The sequence below is a fragment of the Heliangelus exortis genome, chromosome 6, assembly GCF_036169615.1.
Source record: "Heliangelus exortis chromosome 6, bHelExo1.hap1, whole genome shotgun sequence".
Lineage (NCBI taxonomy): Eukaryota > Metazoa > Chordata > Aves > Apodiformes > Trochilidae > Heliangelus > Heliangelus exortis.
The window spans coordinates 22,765,941-22,787,382 of NC_092427.1; the positions used below are offsets into that span (position 1 = coordinate 22,765,941).

Below are 21,442 nucleotides of genomic sequence, written 5' to 3' on the forward strand. Positions count from 1 at the left end.
TTTGTATCTCTGTTGAAATCTTTCAAACAGTAACGGTTTGGTGCTGTCACTGTCTGAACTTGGTCATTTTTGTTTTCCTCACTCACGTAGGACCACTTTGTTTTATGCAGTTATGGTCCTACCAGCTGCAAACACCACATTCTGCTTCAGCTAACTCTGGGTTATTAGGTTATGAATGCTAAAAATTATGAGCTATGCTGTAATTTGCATAGTTATATCCACACATCATCCAGAGTGAATAAAAGCCAGATTGTGAAATAATTACAATCTCTTGAAGTAGAGCCAGCCACACAGAGCAGATCCATCCGTCTTCATTAATTTGTATACAGTTCTTTCACCAGAACAAACTTTCTGAAGGTACGTGCATGGGAATGCTGAAACAGCTGCACAGCTTTTATTTTGAAGAAAAAAAAGTTGAGCCTCGGAACAGTGTGTTTTAAAGAGAGAGAGAGAGAGAGAGAGAATGACTCTGCATTTAAGACTTTGACCAGCATGTGTAAGAAGTGTTCTTGTGGCTGGGATAATCTAAGAAACTTTTACCTGGGTAGCACTTGGCAAAGCTTCCGCTTTTTCTTGCACAGTTGAAAGGAATCCAGGACAAATCTGTGCTTTGACCGACTTGACTCCAGTTTTGCACAGCCTGCCTGGTTTGGTAGCGTGGCCCTGCCTGGCTTATGTGGCCTCTATGGCCCTTTTCTTCTCCACTGTCAGAAAGAGGGAGGGAGGCTTCCCCCAGCACCAAAATATCATTCTGTGTGCTCTCTGCAGCACAGTAGCTAAGAACAAATTTTCCGATTGCTCCCTTGTCTTTTTGGAGTTATTTGCTGGAAGAACTCTTTTTTCCCCACTTTAAATGGATGATTGTGTTACAATCAAGAAAAAGCATCTCCAAAGACCAATCTTTAGGTAAGTAACTGAAATAATTATGACTGTACTCTCAACATTGTATTTGTTAACTTAAAGTTCAAATGCAAACACAAAAAATATTGTTGAAGAGAAAGAGTTTAATACTGCATACCTAGTAACATGTTAGATTATTTTGCTGGACAAAATATTTTTTTTTTTTGCTTGCACTGAGACTTTACAAAAGTTCTTTTTCTTCTTTCTGTCATCTGCATTTTCTAAAGTTTAGTGTGGGATTGTCTTTATTATGAAAGAGGAGCGGCACAGCTCATGAAAACTTTTTGTGTGTGTTTTGTTTTCTTACAGCTCTGCAGTCCCTCAGTGTATTCTGGAATTATAAAACTGTTTAAAAGTGGAACATAGTTCTTGGTTGGTTTAGCTGATTATCTTTGGATGACGAACTTTTAATACTTGAAATAATGCACCTTTTGGAGTAAAGTAGCTTGCTTGCTGGGATGTGCAGACAATTACTTGAAGTATAACTAATCTGTGTCTTCTGATACAAAGGGTTCTAAGTTTAAAGAGCAACAAGTTGGACTTTTCTGAGGTGGTTCTTCACTGCTTTCTACTTTTTTTGATCTATGAAAGAACATTCTGATTACTTTATATTTTAAAGTCAATTATACTATTTTTTGTACAGATCAGGATTAGATCTTGCTCTTTTACCATAGGAGACATCTTTCTTTCCTTTGTCCAGTCCTAGCTTCAGACCAAGTGACCCTGAGTGGGAAATAATATTTCTCAGACTACTGTGGATAAGGATACAATGGCTGCAAGGTGTAATAATTCAATAGTTCACAATTCTGTTTATGTTATATTATCTATAACAAAATTCCATCTCTTACTGGGTGACATCAGTAGGGTATTGTAACCAGAGTGTTGATATGACAAATAAATATAAGACTGTTATTTATTGGATGGCCACTATTGGTGTCATATAATATAGGAGTACAATAAAAGTTAGTATTGCAGATCCAAAGTTAAAACAGGTGGTCATGCCAGGATTGTGTCCTGGCATGGATAATGTTAAATGTGGAGAGTCTTCCAGTAGTTTTAAACTTACAGTACAGAAAGAGAATCTGGACATTAAAAAGTTACTGTGGGTGTGGAATGACTTAACTGTTAACCTTGAATTTGAATGTCCTGTGTGGATTTGCTATGCAATTTATGTGTTAAATTAAATTACACTTTAAATTAAATTAAATATTTTACACTTTAATAAAGTGGAGTTAAATATTTTAGAGAAAGCTTTGAAATTATGATTAAGAGACATTAATGTTTTGTCTCAAGTGATATCTTTTAAATTAAGCTAGTAGTTTAATTGAAAATATTTGTTTAAACACCAATAATTGTTTTTAAGGACTGATGATAATTCTCCAATAATTTGTAACTTACAGAATATATATTTTGTATGCACATTCTTCAGTCTTTTGATGCCATTGGGTGGGTGAATAAGTGCATATTTCCTGAAGTGTTTGGGAATCTGCTATGGAAATCTGTAGCTAGTGTTGTACTGCTTACTTTGCCAGAGCTTTCTTAATGGATGTTTCCCTAGATTTGTCTTGTGGGAGTTAACTTAACTCAATGAAATACAAGATGTTTCAACATTTCTGACCGAAATCCATTCCTGCAAATCAGTTCTAAATACAGAACAGCAACTAACTACTGTTGGCATGCTTAATCCAGAGTAAGAAAACCCCTAATATGGAAAGCCCCTTAGAGTCCATGGCTCTGCAGTGACTCTTCTGGCAAAAGATCGCAGTAGTACTACAGTAAATGCTTAAGAAACTTTTCCAAGGTTAAGACCAGCATAATATTTTAGGCAGAAACAGATAGGCAGCCTCTGTATGCCATAAAGATTTTATCATGTACAGTGAATACAGATGCTATCATAGTACACTACAGAACTGTTTTGGTTTTTTTAATTGTGGGCTCATTTTCCTTATGACTTTGGAAAATATTTCTCCAGTGAAAAAGTGTTCTTGTACAAGAATTGTGAAGATTTGGCCTCAGTCTTTTTAATCCTGTAATGTTCTCTTCATGTAGGTGAAATAGTTTTACTGGGCACAAGTCTGACATGAAGGTAACTGAATCAGCAGTCTGGTCAGTTTTTCTCTCAAAAAGAAATGAGAAGACAATATTGATTTACCCAAATTTTATATGTATTTTTATTTACTCGTGTTTCACTTGCAGCTGATCTAGTTATTGTTACTCTTTAAAATCAGGTCTTTCTTGAGAGCTATGTCAGAACTTCATAGGCACATAGGAATATGCTCCTACTTATCAAAGTTACATTTACAGTGGATCTATGCTTTTACTTGAGTTGTTTTCCCAGTAATGTGGGTGAGTATCCAAAAAAGCCCAGAATTCTTTCAAGAAATAATGGTCGAGATTTCCAGATCAATGGCAGTTGCATAATAACAAAGAAGTTGTACTTGCTGTGTAATGTCTCTAAAGGCTCAATGTGTTTTAAAATACTAGTTTATCACCTTCAGAATACCTCTCTTTTCTGCTCTGCACATTATCTGTGGTCTTGCACAGTTCTAGATGCAGGGGTTTCCCTTAGAGCAGTAGGGGCAGGAAAATTGTACTCATGGTGCTCAAAGCACGAGGAAGAACAAGAGTGGAAAATACTTTTTCTTGTTCTTCAGGGAGGTCTAATATTTTTTCTATGTTCCTAAATTCATTTATGGCTGATTCATTATTCTATTCTATATGAAAATATGCATTCAAAACTTACATGTTGATGTTTGCTGTCCTCCATTGGCAGAATCTATTCCAACACAATTTTTACACCACTACAGAGCACATAGGTAGGAATAATCCTTATCAATAACTTCTGAGTTTTTTTCTTTTCACTTACATAGCAGTGTAATAAAAAATGGAGACAGTATATTCTGTGACTTCTAGACGTAATACATTTTTGGCAGAACCTCTTTTGATCTTAAAAAAATATGCTAACAAGTATTTTCTAGCAAAAATAACCATCAGTTTAAGGCCCTTACATGGCTTCTCTTACCTTTTTTTTTCTCTTGGATGCTCAAAATATCTAAGAGTTTTACCAAATAGAAGCAAATAACATCTTCATATTATGCTAGTGAGTTGTTTTTTTTCCTATTTGGGTTATATCTTACTTTAGTTATCTCATGGCTTCAAATTGTACTGAACAGGTGTATTTGTGTTTTACATTGGCATAAGTGGTGATTGCACCTTTGGAATTCGTGTCTCTAGGAAAGGTAACAAATCAGAGAAGCATATGAAGAGGGAGCAACTTACTCAGTAAAGAAGAAAAAAATTATGTGCCTTTGAGCAGCCTAGAAAGTACTAGATTTTATCTGCTTAGAAACTCTTAAGGACTTTTATTTGTAGAGGCCTTCAAATTGGTCCAAATTATTATTATTATCTTTATACTGTGTGTATAGAATAAACAGATGAATGGGAAACTTGGACAGACTTATGTTGCATTGCAATTACAATGAATATATATTATGTATCATTATTGCTAGTTATGGCTTAATTAATGTAGCATATTAATGTAATGAGTGACAGTTTATTCCTGTGGTGTAGGAGGAAGGTGGGCAGGAAAGAGAAGATGCAGTCATCCTTTGCTTATTTCCCTAAGAAAAGGCTGAAATATAAAGACACAGCACCACAAGAAGACCCTGAAATCAGAGTTTGTTTCTTGATTGCCTTTCTTGTTGCCTTAATGGCAACATTTGCTGCAGCTTCTGCAAAGCCACATATAATTCACAGCTATGGCTGTGATGTTACTATAAGTACTTTCTGCCTATGCACGTGCTTCTGCTTCTTTCAGTGTGGCTTTAATGGCCATACTGATGGACAAATACTCAAAGATATTAGACTGATCTGTGTCAGTTTAAATCTTGCATGCCAGTACCTTAGAAAAACTAATTTATAAACTTAAATGAGGAAGATACTGTATAAAAAAATAGCAATTAAAAAAATCAGCTTTGGGAGGATCAAGAGGACAGAGCATCTGCTCCTAGCCTGATAAGAAGCTATGTAAAAAGAACTTTATTGAAGCAATAAGTGAAGATAATTTTGAGGAGTATCCAGAACATTATGAAGGGAGTAAAAAGTTCTTGGAAATTTAGGCTAATAAATTACACCTTTTTTGAGAACCATGGCACTTCTAGAACATAGTGGAAAGATTACAGGGAAAGCATGGAGAATCCAGTTTCAGATAGGTGATGCACACTTATTTAATAGGTAGATTAAAATGAGACAGAACCAAATATGAAAGAAGTGGAAAAGAAAAGAGGCGAATGTCTTACATGTGCTTTTGTAGCTTAAAGGAACATTTGGACAGCTGTCTAAATGTTAGTATTCAACCCCTTAATCATACTAGAAGAAAGTTAATAAATGTATTTTAGAAATTCAGTAAGAAAAAAATTGAAAATTTAAGTGAAATAAACTGGTAATATGTCATAGCATAGCATGCTCTATTATATAGGCAGCCTGGCCATAACTGGATCAAGGTGGGAAATACCTTTATAGGCATCTCTGTAGTGGCAGTCCAGGTTGCTGTTGAAGTGATGCAGGAAATCCTGACTAAGAACGGCCTTGTGAAAAAACCATTTGTTCTGGTACTTTCAAAAGCTGAAAACAAAAGCTTTTGATAAGAACAATTGCATTTTTGCAATATGAGGGCGCTCTTATTTATTTAAGTGAAAAGCATTTTGTTTTGTATTGTTATGTATCTACTTTTGTTCTGCCTTGGGTTACACTCTCTAGGGAATTTAACACTAACTTTGGTTGTAGACACCTGAAGAAGAAATCTTAAGTGATAAGCATTCCATAATTAATATTTTAATCTCTAAGGATTACATTTAGTTGGAATTACAGAGCCATTTGCATGGTTTGGGGGGACATTCTCAGGAAAATCAGGTTATGCCTCAATCAGGATCAAAAGAAAAAATTTATAAATAATAGCAGAGGAGAAGCAGCAGATCAGGCATTTTTTGTTGTTTTCAGAGGACTTATAGAGGTTAGAGTGGAACTTCTATTACCCTTGAAAAAACAGGACTGGTGAGCAGTGACTGTATAGCTGTCACCTGGCTTTGTGACAGCACTCCTTCAAGAGGAGAAAGCAGTGAAGGAGGTGCAAGAGAAAGTTCAAAGAAAGACTGAATTTTTTGCAAAACCTATAAAGCATAGACAATAGTAAGCAGCAAAGAAATTGAATTCTGTTGAGATCTGTGGCTAAATTAATTTTTTCCTTGGGGGGGACTTTTTTTTGTTAAATTTTTTCCCCAGAAATTAGTAGTGAATTTATAATTCATTCTGGGGTGGAATTAACTTATTCTGGAGGCAGATTGAAGAAGTAAATTATATGTGCGAGTATCTGGGGTCCTGGCATTGTGTTTTGAAATATGCTTCATCAGACCTAATAGCCATAAAAAACTTGTTATGCTGCATTCTTCACTTTTTTGAGAGATGACCAATGAGTGAAGAAAGACTGTAAACGGATATGGTGAAAAGAAAAGCACTGAGCCACTATGTAGGTTAGCAGTGATTTATATTTAAAAAAAAAAAAAAGTCATAGGTTTAAAAACACCTGGTATAACTTAAGAATACTAATTTCTGCTTTCCTGAGGCTTTACATCCTGCAGTACCCCCAGTGTATGTAGTATCTGCCTCATCTAAGGCTAGCAGGCTCCACTTCTGTGTGAAATATTCTGTGGTGAAAACCACAGCTTGTCCAGTGCAGCAGTTCCCCCAAGAAAATGTAAAGAGTTAGCAAAGGCTGTATGGTCTTTCTTGCACCTTTAACTAATAGGCAGGTTTTACATGTTGTCAAAGCTTTTCATTTCTCTCTGTGGTGGTGAGGAGGGAGCACTGGAGCATGGCTTAGCACCTAGCTGTGGTCAGGGACCTGGAGGAAAGCAGGTCTCTTGCCTCCATATCTGGGAGTAAAAATTAGTGGAGGAGGGAGGGGAAGCTGAGTCCTGCTAGAAGTAGCAGCAGAGAGGGGAAGTGAACTTCCTTTACACAGTTCTTAAACAACTGTTTCTATCAACACAGGCTGAATATCTTCCAGCAAAATTCTGGCTTGATCACAGGGGTCTTGAGACCTAACCAGACTAGGATGACTTTTCTGGGTTTCCAGTTTGCCTGTGTACACATAAATGCACTCAAAGCAAAAGAAATCCTGACTCACTCATGTACTGCAACCATGTATGTTGGGGCTGGTCACAGTGCTGAGATGCTCATTAGCATTTGTTCATTAATATGCTTGGAAATTATCTTCAGTAAATAGGAGAATGAGAACAGTGTATCTCAGGAAGACATGACATTTTATATATTTGATTTATTCTTTGACTGTTTTAGTCTTAGGATTTCAGTGTATTTTGTATTTATATTATTTTGGCTTGTCCTTAAGCACCTATAGGATAGTGTAATTAAAAATTGTTTTTCAAACCAGGAGAGAACAGTAAGGAAGAATTAAAGCCAATATTCTGTTTATTATTATATGTCATCCTTCCATCCACCAGCACCCTAAGTCCTTTTCCCTATGCTGCTCTCCAACAGCTGAGTCCCCGACCCATACTGGTACCTGGGGTTATTCTTCCCCAGATGCAAGACTTTGCACTTGTCCTTGTTACAATACATTAAATTTCTCCCTGCCCAGCTCTCCAGTCTGTCTGGGTCCCTCTGAATGGCAGCACAGCCTGCTGGTGTGTCAGCCCCTCCTCCCACTTTTGTGTCATCAGCAAACTTGCTGATACTGCACTCTGTTCCCTCATCCAGGTCACCAGTGAATATATTGAACAGTACTGGTCCCAGTACTGACCCTGAGGGAGTCCACTAGATACAGGCCTTCAAGTGGACTCCATCCCATTGGCCACAACTCTCTGATTTCTTTCCTTTAATAAGTTCCCAATCCACCTCACTATCTGATCATCCAGACCACATTTCCTCAGTTTAGCTGCAGGGATGGTGTGGGAGATGTGTCAAGTGCTTTACTGAAATCAAGACAAACCACATCCACTGCACTGCCATCATCTGTCCACCTGGTTATGTCCTTATAAAAAGCTATTAATTCAAAAGAGGGACAGAAAAACAGTTTACTTAAAGCTTTCAAACAATTATCTTGAAGTATTTTCTGAATTTTACCCCCAGGGAGGATTTTAAAGTTTTTAAAGGATTTCAAAATCAGAATGTTGATGACTTTTATATACCACTGCATAGGCTGTATTGGCATAAACCTGTAGTTTTCTGAGGTCAGATGCTGGTGTGAAAAAATTGATTTATTGTTATGTTCTCTGTTAAGCACTTGATCATTGCAGCCCTCCATTTGAATCGATACCACTTGCTTTAATATTATTTTCTGGCAATGTGATTTTATTCAGAGTTCGGAAACCTGAAATTCAGCAGGAAAAAGGGCAGAATACAAAGGACTTGAAAATTGCATGCATAATACAAGATCATCTAGAAGTAATAACCTGAATAACACAAACAGCTCACTTATGGTAGCCTTCATTGATCTTCTTAACTTGTGTACATAAAATTGTACATAGTCTTAACTACCCTGTGTCTTCGTTTATATACTGTGCTCTCAGTGTAAAAGAAGCCAGTGTAAAACTAACCATAAAAGTGTGTATTTTGTTTTGATATCAAGCACAACTCATTTTAAGCTTCTCTATGTGTCTCCACAAGGCATTATGTTGTGTTGTGGAGACATAACAAAATTTTTATTTTTAACAAGTGTGCATGGAAATGTAGAAAGAGAAATATTTTCCATTACTTCATCTTTAAGTTCTGAAATTATTGCTATAATACTAGGAGACACAAGTCAGGAATGCCGGATAATTCCAAAAAAGAGTAAGCAAAGAAATTGCAAATAATGGAAATCTGATTTATTGATCTAATATTTATAAAAAATATATCCATGGTGAACTACTATAATAGGTGCTTTCTGAGCATGCATATTTACAGATCATTGTGCTATTATGATAAAGACTGCCCTGAATTTATGAATCTTGAAGGTTATGCTTTACTATAATGCAACACTGCACAATGTTACCATTTAGTAGGTTCAGTCCAGATCAAAACCCTTTTATGCAGTTTGATAAATTCATTAAAAAATTAAAGGTATTAGAAATCGTATCAGGAGAGAATAACTCAGGATGTTGGCTTTAGATGCATATTGAGAGAGTTAAAGAGAGGAAAAGTGAGGCATGTAGTGGATGCTGGAGGTGGACATCAGTTCATAGTAAAGAGTGGATGGGGAGTCAAGCCTTACTGCTTTTAAATGGAGATCACTGGTCATACTGGTCCTGGGAGGGGAAGAGACTTGGGCTTTGGAAAAGGCTGAAGAAAGAGCTGGTGAGTGGGAGTGGGAAAGGACATAGGAAAGGGGACAAATGGGAGGATGGGGAATGGAGTACTCAAGTTAGGCTATGTTTACATTGTAAATTAAGCTTGAAAAATCTTGTTTTCTTACCTCCACATAGATGGCAATAGGGATGTGGATTCTCAAGTGCTGTGTGTACCTATTACCTCTCTGGGACCCGCTGCAGAGTCCCACAAGCTTGTGCCTATGTAGGACTTGTGAAGGCTGCAAGGTGACTTCTGTCAGTGGGAAACCAGGTTTTGAGTGTTACTGTTTCCATTCCAGTGTCTCTCCATGCTACTTCAAATTTCAGTGCTCCTCTATACTTTTTCTTTTTTATCAATTTCTTGATAATTTCCCAATTAATGCTTAATGTAGCTGTTGTTCATCTTCCTCTTTAAAATAAACTCTTTTGGGAAAGGACCCTTTCAGAGAGTTTTGGGCATCCCACTCACACACACTATTTACTATTTACTACTATTTACACTATTTACTACGACTGTGACTATTTACAGTCGTACTTCTATCATAACTGCTGATTTTATCTGTCCCTTTTGCTGTAGCTGGACCCTTCAGACACCCCCACAGATGCAGATGAAGAGTCAGGATTTTAAAAATAGGATGTCAGCATCATCCTATATGATGATTGGGGTGAATATGTGAATATAAGAAACAGTGCAAAAGGCAGTGAGTTTAGTGGCAGAAGAATGCTGAGAAATTTGTTGGTTGGTGGAATTGAGGGGACTGAGAAAGGGAGGATAATAAGAAACTTTGCAGAGATTATGTGAAGCAAAAGAAAAAAAAGAAAAAAATGGAAAAATGGATAGTAGAGATGCTGAAACGAAATTAAAAGGGGAACAGAATGAGTAAGTGGACATAATGACTAATATGGAAATGTAAAGATAAGAGGTGGGCTCACAAAGTAATTAATGAGAATATGGTCATTTGCGTTTCTACCTGCTTACTCATTCCCTAATACATTAAAACATAAATTATGTTGATGACTCCGTGTTATCTCTAGTTTGACTAGGGATAGGGAAATTGGTGAAATATATTAAATATTGAATTTCAGCCTGACGGTCTGTTTGAGACACATCTGATGTGCTGTTTTGTACTATTCTTGGGCTAACCTCTTCCAGGTTTCCTGATTTCATCATTAACATTGCAAGATCACTTGCTGAGTAATTTTCCAAATGACTTAAATGAGCTGTGAAATGTTTCTTGTTCAAAACATCTGAATCCTTAAGGTACTTCAAGGGATCTGAAAAATCCTCTCAGGAAGCAGATCCTGGTGGTCGGGGGTTTTTTATTTATTTATTTTATTTTAATTTTTAAAATATTATTATTATTTTGCAAAAATTAAATAAAACACTTTCCTGATCACCAGAAATACTGACATTCAGTTTCCTCCAGGCCTGCACTATTATTTTCTACTGCCATTCCACTTCTTGGCACTGAGTGGTTGTCAGTGCATGTTAAGGCCCTAAAGAATGCTGCTAAGGTTTTATGGGTAAGTGTTTAATAACAGTTCCTTTGTTGAGGAAATTAGGTTGTTTTTCCTGGTGGCATTAGCATTTTGTGCTGAGTTTATCTTTTAAAAATTATTAGACTTCTAACTTAAAAAAAAACAGTTTTCAACACAGGAGTGTTTTTTTGGGTTTTTTTGTAATTAATCTTTTGGTTTCTTGCATATTTGGTTAGGAACAGACAGGAACTTTTGTTTTATGTCAACCAGGTAAAATTCATTGGTGTAAAACCAATGTGCTGAAGCAACCTTTTCTGTTGATAATGGACAATTACAAGGAATTGTTTAAACATTGCTGGGAACCAAATTGGTTTACTTAATGCTAGAGAAAGGATTTCAGCATTATAGCATGCTTCATAAAGTTAAAATGAAATAACTGTTATGCCTGAATAACTGAGATGCTGTTTCTAAATAATTAACATCATTTTCTTGTTTTGAAGAAAAACAAATTACCAAGTCTCTGTACAGATGCATATACATTCTAAAAAAATTTCAGAAAGACTGATCTAACAAGAATGATTGCCTCTTCAGGGTCCAAATTAAAATATAGTGTTGTGTTAGCAGGTCTCTCTTTACATTCTGTCCTCTTGGAATGTAAAAAATCAGCTTTAATAACTATTATCAGATATAAAACCAAGCTATATAAAAGGTTTTTTTAGGAATACTGAGGTCAATGCCTTAGTGCAGGCTGAGCTCCATTCTGCTCCTGGCTGATTCCACAACCTGACCTTGCTTCTTTACATATTTTTTCAATATCTGTGCCCTACAATAAGATATGTTACCAAAAATTTTCCAGTTCGAAAAGTTTGTTTCCTCGGTCTACGAAGGAAATTTTTTTTTTTTTTTTAATCAGCTTTTTACAAAGAACTTTTTCCTTATGTACCTTTCTGGCTTTCAGTCATGTCTTTGCTTGAATAGAGATTTAACATTCAACATTTCCCTTCAGGTGGTCTTTCCTAAATTTCCCAGGTTTATTATTGTTTTGCTTTCAGTTTGTGGTATGTCTACAGGTTTTTTTCAGCTGTGATTCTTCTGAATAATTAGATTATTCTAGCAACATGTTGTTTAGGAATTGGTTGATGGAAAAATGGTTGGTACACTCAAGTCTGACTTGAATCACCTCCCCAGGTCTTGCTTTTTTATGCTATCTTCCATTCCTACTCATTATCATTACCAATATACCAATATACAAAATACCCCAAATTGTATGCGTTGCTGCTGCCTTATTCATTGTTTCCATCTCCTTTTTATAACATTTTTAAAATTGTGTCTATTAAATGTTATTTTGAGTAATAAGGAATAAATTTTAGCTTGGTAGAATCATAGAATGGCTTGGGTTGGAAGGGACCTTCAGGATCATCTAGATCCAACCCTCCTGCTATGGTCAGGGACACTTAGCACCAGATCTTCAGAGAGGAGCTGCTCCAGTCCTCTGATCATTTTTGCTGCTCTCCTCTGGACACACTCAGGGAGTTCTATGTGCTTCTTATGTTGGGTCCTTCAGAACTGGACACAGTGTTCCAGGTGGGGTCTCACAAGAGCAAGGTAGAGGGGGAGAATCACCTCTTTCAACTGGCTGGCCATGCTACTTTTGATGCAGCCCGGGACACTGTTGGTTTTCTGGGCTACAAGCACACACTGATGGCTTATGCTGAGGTTCTCATCCACCATCACTACCAATTCCTCTTCTTAGGGCTGTCCTCAATCCTTTCTCCTCCCAGCCTGCATTCATGCGTGGGATTGCCCAACCCAGGTGCAGAATCTTGCACTTGGCCTTGTTGGACTTCATGCAGTTTGCATGATCCCACATCTTGAGCCTGTCCAGGTCCCTCTGGATGGCATCTTTCCCTCCAGTGTGTTGCCTTCACCACACAGTTTGGTGTTGTCAGAAGGCTTGCTGTGGGTGCACTTGATTCCACTGTCCTCCATGTTGCTGACAAAGATGTTGAATAGCCCTGGTCTGAGTACTGACCCTTGAGGAACACCACCCATCACATCTCAGTTTGGACACTGAGCCATGGATCATGATGGTTCTCTTTGGGTGTGACCATTCAGACAGTTCCTTATCCAATGAGTGGTCCATCCATGGCATTTGTATCCTTCAAAGACCAGAATGTCATGTAGAACTGTGTCATCAGGTACAGTTAGATACTTGTAACTTGACCCATTCTGGAGCCTTTCACAAGCTCTTATCACTGAGCTTTATTTCTTCATCTAAGAGAATATGCAACAGATCTGAACTAATATCTTCTGATAGCCAGCTTGAAATGTATTCCTTCTTTGGCAGTGAGTCATTGCTAATTATTTATTCAACCAGACACATCCTTATCTTAGGTAATTTAATCAAAGTTATATTTCCTTTCTTTATGAGCATGCCTGATTAGGACAGCAGGAAGGACTTTATTAAAGTCAATATTTTACGTAAAGACTTCCTCCTTACACAGTAGGCCAGTTATGTCTAGCAAAGAAAAAAATAAAGAGGGCCGACATCACTTGCTTTGGGCAAATTATTTTTCTCTGCATTTTATTATTTTTTAACAATGTGCCCTCTTATAAACGGATTTATTAACAATGCGATTTGTTTCTTTGTGTGAAACTCAGTTAAATAGTGCTTATATTTCCCAGGTTCTTCCCTCCCCCCCCAGACAGGTACCATGTACCAGCCCTCTGATATACCCTATTATTTTGTGAAGCTATAACTACCGACTGAGAACAAAATTCAGTTTAATTTATTTAATGCCTCAAGCTTTCTGATTTCATTCTCATTCATACTGTATTTCTTCTGTTCCTTCCTTTTTCCTTCCTTTTCCTACAACTGTGACCTCCAAAGATTTAATAATTTTGAGTGAAATTTTTTTGCACTTTCCTATCATAGCATATTTCTGTTATGCATTGAAGTGAAATAATGAGCCATCATCCCTCTCCATCATCTCTGCTTCTTGAAACAATTAGTTGCCCCCAACTCCTTGCTATATGGTTTGTGTTCTCTGCCATATTAATTTATGAAAAAAACCTCAGAGCTCTTGCCTCATTATTTTTATGTGCTTTTGAAATTTTTTCCTCATCCCCATCTGGGTAATTTTCTGTAAGTTTGCTTCATTATTTGATCCCTGTGATAGTCATTTAATAAAGCTACTTCTTCCCAAAGGCCCTATGTTTTTCCAGCCTTTTAACTTGACACCATTTGTCTACATATTTCTGGTATTTATCTCTTTTGTGCCTTCAGCTTCAGTGGGAAGTAGGAGTTGGGATGCTTGCTGTGTCACATACTGCTTCACTGCCCTGAGGGCTGTGTCTGCCAGTGTCACCAGGAATTGCTGATGGGCAGCCTCAAGCAGAGAAGGGATGATGTGCCTCAGGCAGAAGAACAGGTTTTGACCACTGTCTTGCACTGACTCCTCCGAGCAGAAGAGTGAGGTGTGAATTCTCTCACCAGCAGGAATCCCTTCATTTTCCCAAGTGGTGACATTTTCCCAAATTTTTCCCCTGTCTTGTTGGACAGAGGATTTGCAATGAAGGCAGAACACTGACTGGCATGTGAGGAAGCAGTAGCTGGTCTCATGCAGTTGCTGATGTAACTGATCAGCTAATTTCCTCAATCTGTGCCCTATGTTCATCTTCTTGGTGAAATCCATTGCTCTGGGAAGTTGCACACTCAAACCATGCCCTCCTGCTGCTCTCCTGGACTACAGAGGGACTTCCTTGGATGACATCTCCCTGAGTCGTACTTCTGCTCAGCTTTCTTTGTCAGGAATACAGTCTGGTTATTGACACCGGGGTGAATGACCCCATTGTAAACATCATTTTGTGGGCCAAGGGTTACCAGATGCAGACTGAAGGAGAGTGGTGCTGGCATCGTTTTGCTTTCCAGTCTGATTCTTTTCTGTAGCATCTGAAATGGCAATGGACAGACTTGCCTCTGTGACTATTACAAATAGCTGAATTTAGAAGGCCAATTCAGTCTGGCTCCTTGTTTCAATAGAGTACTTGTACACAGCCACATTAGTATGACATCAAGACCATAGTAATCTCTGAGCACACCTTATACACATTACAAACTTCTATGTGTTAAAGTTCACCTGGAGAAATTAGAGCAGGGGTACAGGACTGATTATAAGCAAAAAGAGAGAACTAGGGTACTAGTCAAAAGACTGGTAAGGCTTACATGTTTGTGACTGTTTTAGCTGTTAGGAATTAGCTCCCAGAGGAAGCCTTTTAGCAGCAACTTCTTCATTCTAGTGCAGTCAACTAAATTAGGTTAAATAATTGCCAAAGGAAATTGAAATTCTTATTTGGCTTGGCACAGAAAGAACTTCTCACATGGGCAATTAAGGCATGAGTTACCACCTCTCACTTAAAGATTAAATGTCACTCCGACTCAGTTTAGCATGGACTAACACACCAAATGCTAATTTATATTTATTATGCTGGTAAATAAGCTATGAAAAAAATCAAGAAAGAAAGAAAAATTAATTAACCATGCTGAAGACTCTCTCGAAGTATCCATTTTAGTTTCTCTTCTGAAATTAGGTGAAATCCAAAGCAGTAGACAAATAGCGTGGATTATATCCATCAAGAGTTCTTCATGTTTGAATGTTTATAAAGGGCATCTGCTGTTCTACAAGTGTTCATTTAAAATAGAGGTTTTTTTTTTCATACAGTAACTCTGCTTTTGTATAGTCAATATTCACAGAATAAGGAGTGAATAGATTAACTGAATTGCTGTCATCGCTATCCCAAGATATATAGATCCTGAGGAGATCCATTCATGTGGAATTTTTTAGGCTGCAGCACAGATGTTTGAAACTTGCATGTAAAGTGGCCTTCTGAGATTGCCAAGTATGCACTTATGAAATTTACAGACTGGTTTGGTAAGAGGGGTTTATTGCATTATATCCCTGTTTTCCTGATTGTTCTTTGAAAGTGTTTCTTTACCAAATCAAGATGTGAGCCCACAAATAACTGTGCCTATGGGTAGTCATTATAATGCTAACAAATTTACAAGAAATTGCACACAAGAAAATACTGTACTTGACAGGGTTTCACAGTATCAGTCTGTAGAAGGTAGACAATCTACCCAACACTGATTTGGAATGAACACTGAGTTTTCATGAATTCCATTCGCCTACTAGTGAAAAGTAAAACATAAGGACTTTGGTACTACATGGACTAATAATCAAATTGCATTTACATCAGAACGATTCTACTTGAGAGATATTAGAATGCAAAGGAAATGTCAGAAACCTGGACATAATTGTAAATTTTTCTCTTTAAAGGAATGTAGTAAAAAGTTTGAGTAAGTATGGGATGCAAGACTGTTGTTGAATCAGTTCTCAAAAACTTTCTTGCTAGTATTTTAATATTAAAGCTTTATCATTTAACTACAGAAGCTTTAGTCCAACTGCAGAGACAAATGCTATGTATCTCTGAAGGCTGATGCTGCTCATTGTGAAGACCAATTGAGAAATAGTCTGTACACTATTGTTAGTGTTATCTTTATAATTTATACAGTATCAGATTGATATATTGCAGAAGAAAATTGAAATTATGGTTTCACAGTATGCAGAAAGTTTTTAAAATGGAAAATGACTTTAGAGATTGTTCAGTGCTCCAACTGCAAGAATCAATTATTGCAGATCCTCTACTATGTTGTAACTTGCAACTGAAAAATGCAGGCAAATGACAACTTGGAATGATTTAATGATCATATATTAATTTCTTTTTTTCTAAGTTATTAGTAGTTTATTTATGTATTAAAGGGTTTTATAAACAAGAAGGGATTGCTCTATTTACCTGTGTTGACATTAGGCTTCATAGACTACATAAATAGAATAAATCTATGCTTCAAATCCAGTAGCATTTATTAGATAAGTAATATCTTTTAGGGAAAACAATGGTAAAATTATAGAGATTCTTATAGAGATTCTTGTTGAGATACTTATAGAGATTTTAACATATTTTTCTAAAATTATTTTAATGTTTAATTATATTAATTAAGACAACTGTAGTGTTATTTTCTCTAATTAAGATTCATTCAACCTTCTTAGACTGAAATACTTCTCTTTTGAAGTTTTTGTCTGTTACTTAAACATTGTAGTTACTTAAACTGGCTCTATTTCTATATCGATAGAAATTCAGAAGTTTTACTGTAAGGCTTCAGTCTCCTATATTAATGACTTTCTTTCCAGAAATCCAGTCAGTTAAAAAAATTTTCCTGGAATTATGAACAGCTGGTTGTACTCCTGTATCCCAGTGCTGATCTCACCAGTACCAAACACAGAAGTATAGCCCTTGTACAGCTACTTAAGATTCCCTGGTTATCTGACCATAGCTCTAATTTACTGCTTTTAGGTAGTCTTTCAGTAGTGTTTTCTTTTTAGCTTTTACCACTTCATATTGAATATCTACAAGGACAGAAGCCAGTTCCAGTTTCATGGCTCCATGCTAACATCTCAATCACTGAGTTAAACAGCTATTTTCAAACTTAGCTCAGTGACTATTTTAGTACTCAGGAAATGTATGACTGAAGACCTACTTTGTGATTGCCTTTTGGCATGGCAATTGGGACACTTCTGTAAGGCATCAGAGACCTCTTCCATAAATCAGACAGAGGTTAGATTTGAACAATTGCAAACTGTAATTATCAGGTGGGGATTAAACTGCATTGATTGTCCTCAGTACTTTATAAAATATATATTTTAGGTAATGTGAATCTTCTATGTATATTTTAGTAATTAAAATGATAATGCAAATTAGTCTATTAATTAAAAGAAAAAACATGCTTATCAATGAATAATTCCCATTCAACTTCTTATCCAGCCTTCTGATGCTAGGTGACACTCAATGGGGTTTTGACATTTTTTATTCAATTTTTGATTGATTTGACAAATTACACGGTGTTGTTTGACTTCCCTGTGTAGTTTCTTGGTGCCTACCTTGGTACCCACCAAAGGATTTAGGGTTTATTGCAATACTGAAGCATGATTAGAAGAAGTAGTCTTCTTTGTCATCATATTTGCAAGGCAACAGAGAGACTCCACATGGATCACAACTCTCTGAAGTTCCCTGCCACAGCCATTCTTAATTTCCTGCTTTACAGGCATCCTTCTGTCTGAGCCTCAGCTTTTCAGGTGTTACCTCTTTTGTGTCACAGTGGGGTATTTCAAAACTCCACAAGGTTTCCCCACAAAGCCCATGAAAGATATATTTGTTCCTCCTATTGCTCAGTCTGTTACCAAGCTGTTTCCCTTGGAAATGAACCTTCAGGAGGAGGGATAGCAGATGCCAGTATATTTGTCAGCACCAGCTGAGCCAGCCATTCTTTAATCATACTCTTTTATCCCAGATGATTACAAATCATTCCAAGATCTTATGAGAAAAGTTGCTTGACATCTTTGTGGAAGCAGTCCAGGAAAATCCTGACAGTGTTGGATGTATTGCACACAGCTGTGCCTAGATGCATGGCTTTAACCATTAATGAAGACAGTCACTCGAGATGGCCCAGTTCTTTTGTCAAGCAACAGACTCCTTACCATCCATCTCCAAAGAGCAGATTGTCATTAGTGTGGGCCTTCATGTGAGAAGCTCTTTACTGGTCCTCTGCTGGACTTCCTGGTGGTAAAATCAGTGAGGAAAAAAGTCTGCACAGCACTAGTTTTATTCTCCTTGATACGGAAAACTCCAACTGGAACTGTTCTGTAAACTCCAACACAGGGTTCCCTGACCCCCTTTACAGACCAGTTTCTCTAGGACCTGAGGGAGTTTTAAGTCCTTTATTAATGATGATCAGGTTATAAACAGGACATTATTGAAGGCACTTTGTGCTGATTCAGTAGATTCATACATCAGTTGAACAAGTGTCAGGCATTCTTCAGCATTTGAAACAGTTCTTTGTAGACTGCTGGTTTTACTGCAAAAATTCATAAAGCTTTACAATTTACCTTAAACATTCCAGTGAACATTCAGGAGGTATTCAGTGGAGGAAATCAGATTTCCACCATCAAGAGGCAACTGGGAACATATCAGAAATATCTTAGGTGGGCTCTGCATCTCTTCTTGTGTGAGAAATGCTTCAGCTCCTCTATCATATTTCTGGCCCTTCATTGGACTGATGGAGCAGTCTTATTCCACTTATGAGAATGTATCAAGCACCTGCTCATCTTAGTAATGTAACTACCCCTTCATATGGACTCTGGTCCATTGTGTCAGGTACCAGACACTAACTATGTTAGTGATACAGTTCCATTTGAAGTTCTTGTGGTGAAGTGAAAAACAACTCGTACAAGGGCTAATAATTACATGATAACTTGATGAAAATCCAGAATGTTTTGGTATTGCCAAACCTGGATTTTGATCAGGCAGATCCAAATTACATCAAGAAATACCATGTGTGCAATACCAGACACATACAAATGGAAACATACTGCTTGACATATCTTTCTACAAATGTGCAAAAAATATTTAGCAGTGAGTAAAACCTCTCTCTTTGTTCCCAAACCTCTGTCTGACAGAATGAAATGGGTTATTGTGACTTCTCAAATCTAGTTTTATCTTATTTCTAGATCTGGCTAGGTGAAGTTCCCCATCCACATTGTGTCAAATGCAGAATGTATGATTTGGCCTGTGTATTTGGTTCTTTTGATTTGTGCAACATTCAAGATGTAAATTAAAATTAAGAAAAGTTGATAGTTTTTATTTTTTCTACACGGGTCATTAAACATGACTATTGTCTTGCAGTTTCAGCAACAAGAAGTTTGCCTCCTTGGAGTCTTATAACAGAGGTTACCAAAAAGGAAAGTCCATTTTATGCAATTTAAAATTCATCAGTGAAGATTTGATAGTTAAGGCTTTCAGTAAAATGTCCCTAATTTGAGCAGAAACTGTCAAAATGATAGATTTAGGAACATAATGTTGGCTTTTACGATGAAAAAAAATTATAAAAATGTAAGAATAAAAGTTTAGAGCTATTGTTAGAAATTGATGAATTGGGCTTAGAAATGTGCACTTCATTTTGCATAAAGTGTACATACTGACTTTTTATCAGTTCTTTCTATTTTCTGCTTTGCTAATATTTGAATTATTTCAGACATTCAGTGCCTATGTTTCTGCTGAGCTATGAGAATTAGTGTAAGATTTTCAAAAGTGCAAAAGAAGAACAATTCTTATGGATCTTTGAAAATGTTTCCTCAAAATGGATTGTAGAACAATCAATTTCAAGATGCTGAAAAATGTTTTGGGATCTAATACCAGCATCAGATACAAGATACAAGATGAGAAGCAGCAGCATACACAAGAGAGCACACAGGCTTTTGGAATGAAAACCCGGGAGGCATAAGAATTCTGAGGTTTCAAAATTTCTTTTAAGTCTTGACAGACCTACTGGAGGAAGTTGAAGAAATATTCACAGACATAACGTTACTTATTGATATTTAATTATAAACATGAGGATAGTCATATGGTGAAACACAAACAAGGCATGAGAGTGGTGTGGTGTTGACCATGAATGAGGAGAATGAAACTAAAGGAAATTGAAAGTGGAGCAGTAAATATGTTTGTATAAAGGAGTGACTTGCTTGGCCCTCATTTAATTTCTGAGACCTCTAGGATTACCTCAGATAGAGTCATGCTCCTAGAATAGAAGAGGAAGCTGGCAGGAGATTTTTGAAAGGGCCATCTGACTATTGAATTTATTTTGCATTTGCTTCCAAAATAAGCCTCTGCTGACTACCCCATAGCAACTCTTACAAAACTTTGTGTCACTGACAGTAACTAATGGTGTTAAAACAGCTTTATGAAAAAACTGTAGCGACCTTTAGAAAATCTTAAAAAGTTGAACCTTCTGTAGACATATATATTATTGAGAATAATACATAATTTTTTTCACTCTATTTTAATTTAAAATGCATCAAGATATTCTTAACTAATCTTTCTCTGGAGTTACATAGAGTGTATGTGGGAAAATGTGTAATCTTTCTTTTCAGAGATTTTTTTTCTTTTGACTGTCTCCCAACACAAAGAAATACCTTCCCTTTTTATTGCCCTTTTTGAGAAAATCATCTCAAAACATTTTTCGTATTTAAGCTGGAATGGCAGTATGGAAATCTTTGACAATATCAGACTTTGGGCAAAGTGTTTCTTGACGGGATAAGTGAATAAGTAAGGAAATGTATAAAATATTTTCTTATATTTAAAGTATTATCTGTTTATTTTTTCCTTGATAGTTTGTTACCCATGAGTTTTAAATACACCACAGCTATAATTAAGTTGCTTTTTGTTTCACTATTCATTTCATACTATCCAAAGTACAGTGATTTCTGTCAGTAACAAGCTGTGATTGAGGTGGACAGGAAAACCTTGGCTCGTTTAAGGGCCATACAGGCTGCTGTCTCTGTTCTGCTTTAGAGATGAGTTCTCTGACTCCTAGTCAAAATATTTCACAATAAAATTTAACAGGCTGGAGAGCATTTCCAGAAACAAACTGTTAATGTGAATAGGAGCTGAAATAGCACAGGAAAAAAAAGCTGTGAGGAAATGCTGTTCCAGGGGAAATGAAAAAGTATCAAACAAAGCTAAATCCTAGTGAATGCCATTGCTTGAATGGGAGGCCAAAGCCCATGGTGACCCATACACAGCCATAGTAGGACCCAAGTGCTATGGCT

At 36.7% G+C, this 21,442-nt stretch overlaps 1 protein-coding gene across 3 annotated transcripts in view; it reads left to right on the forward strand.

Annotated features, from left to right (window-relative positions):
* Positions 1-21,442, forward strand: part of PDE1A (phosphodiesterase 1A) — a 175,478-nt gene that overhangs the window by 60,630 nt on the left and 93,406 nt on the right. The window contains exon 1 of one of the 3 annotated variants that reach the window (XM_071747191.1): positions 505-906. The exons of the other annotated variants lie outside the window; for them this stretch is intronic. Coding sequence (XP_071603292.1) covers positions 854-906 — 53 coding nt within the window. The 5' untranslated portion in view covers positions 505-853. Of the gene's footprint in view, positions 1-504; positions 907-21,442 lie in introns of those variants that run through there. 3 annotated transcript variants of the gene reach the window in all.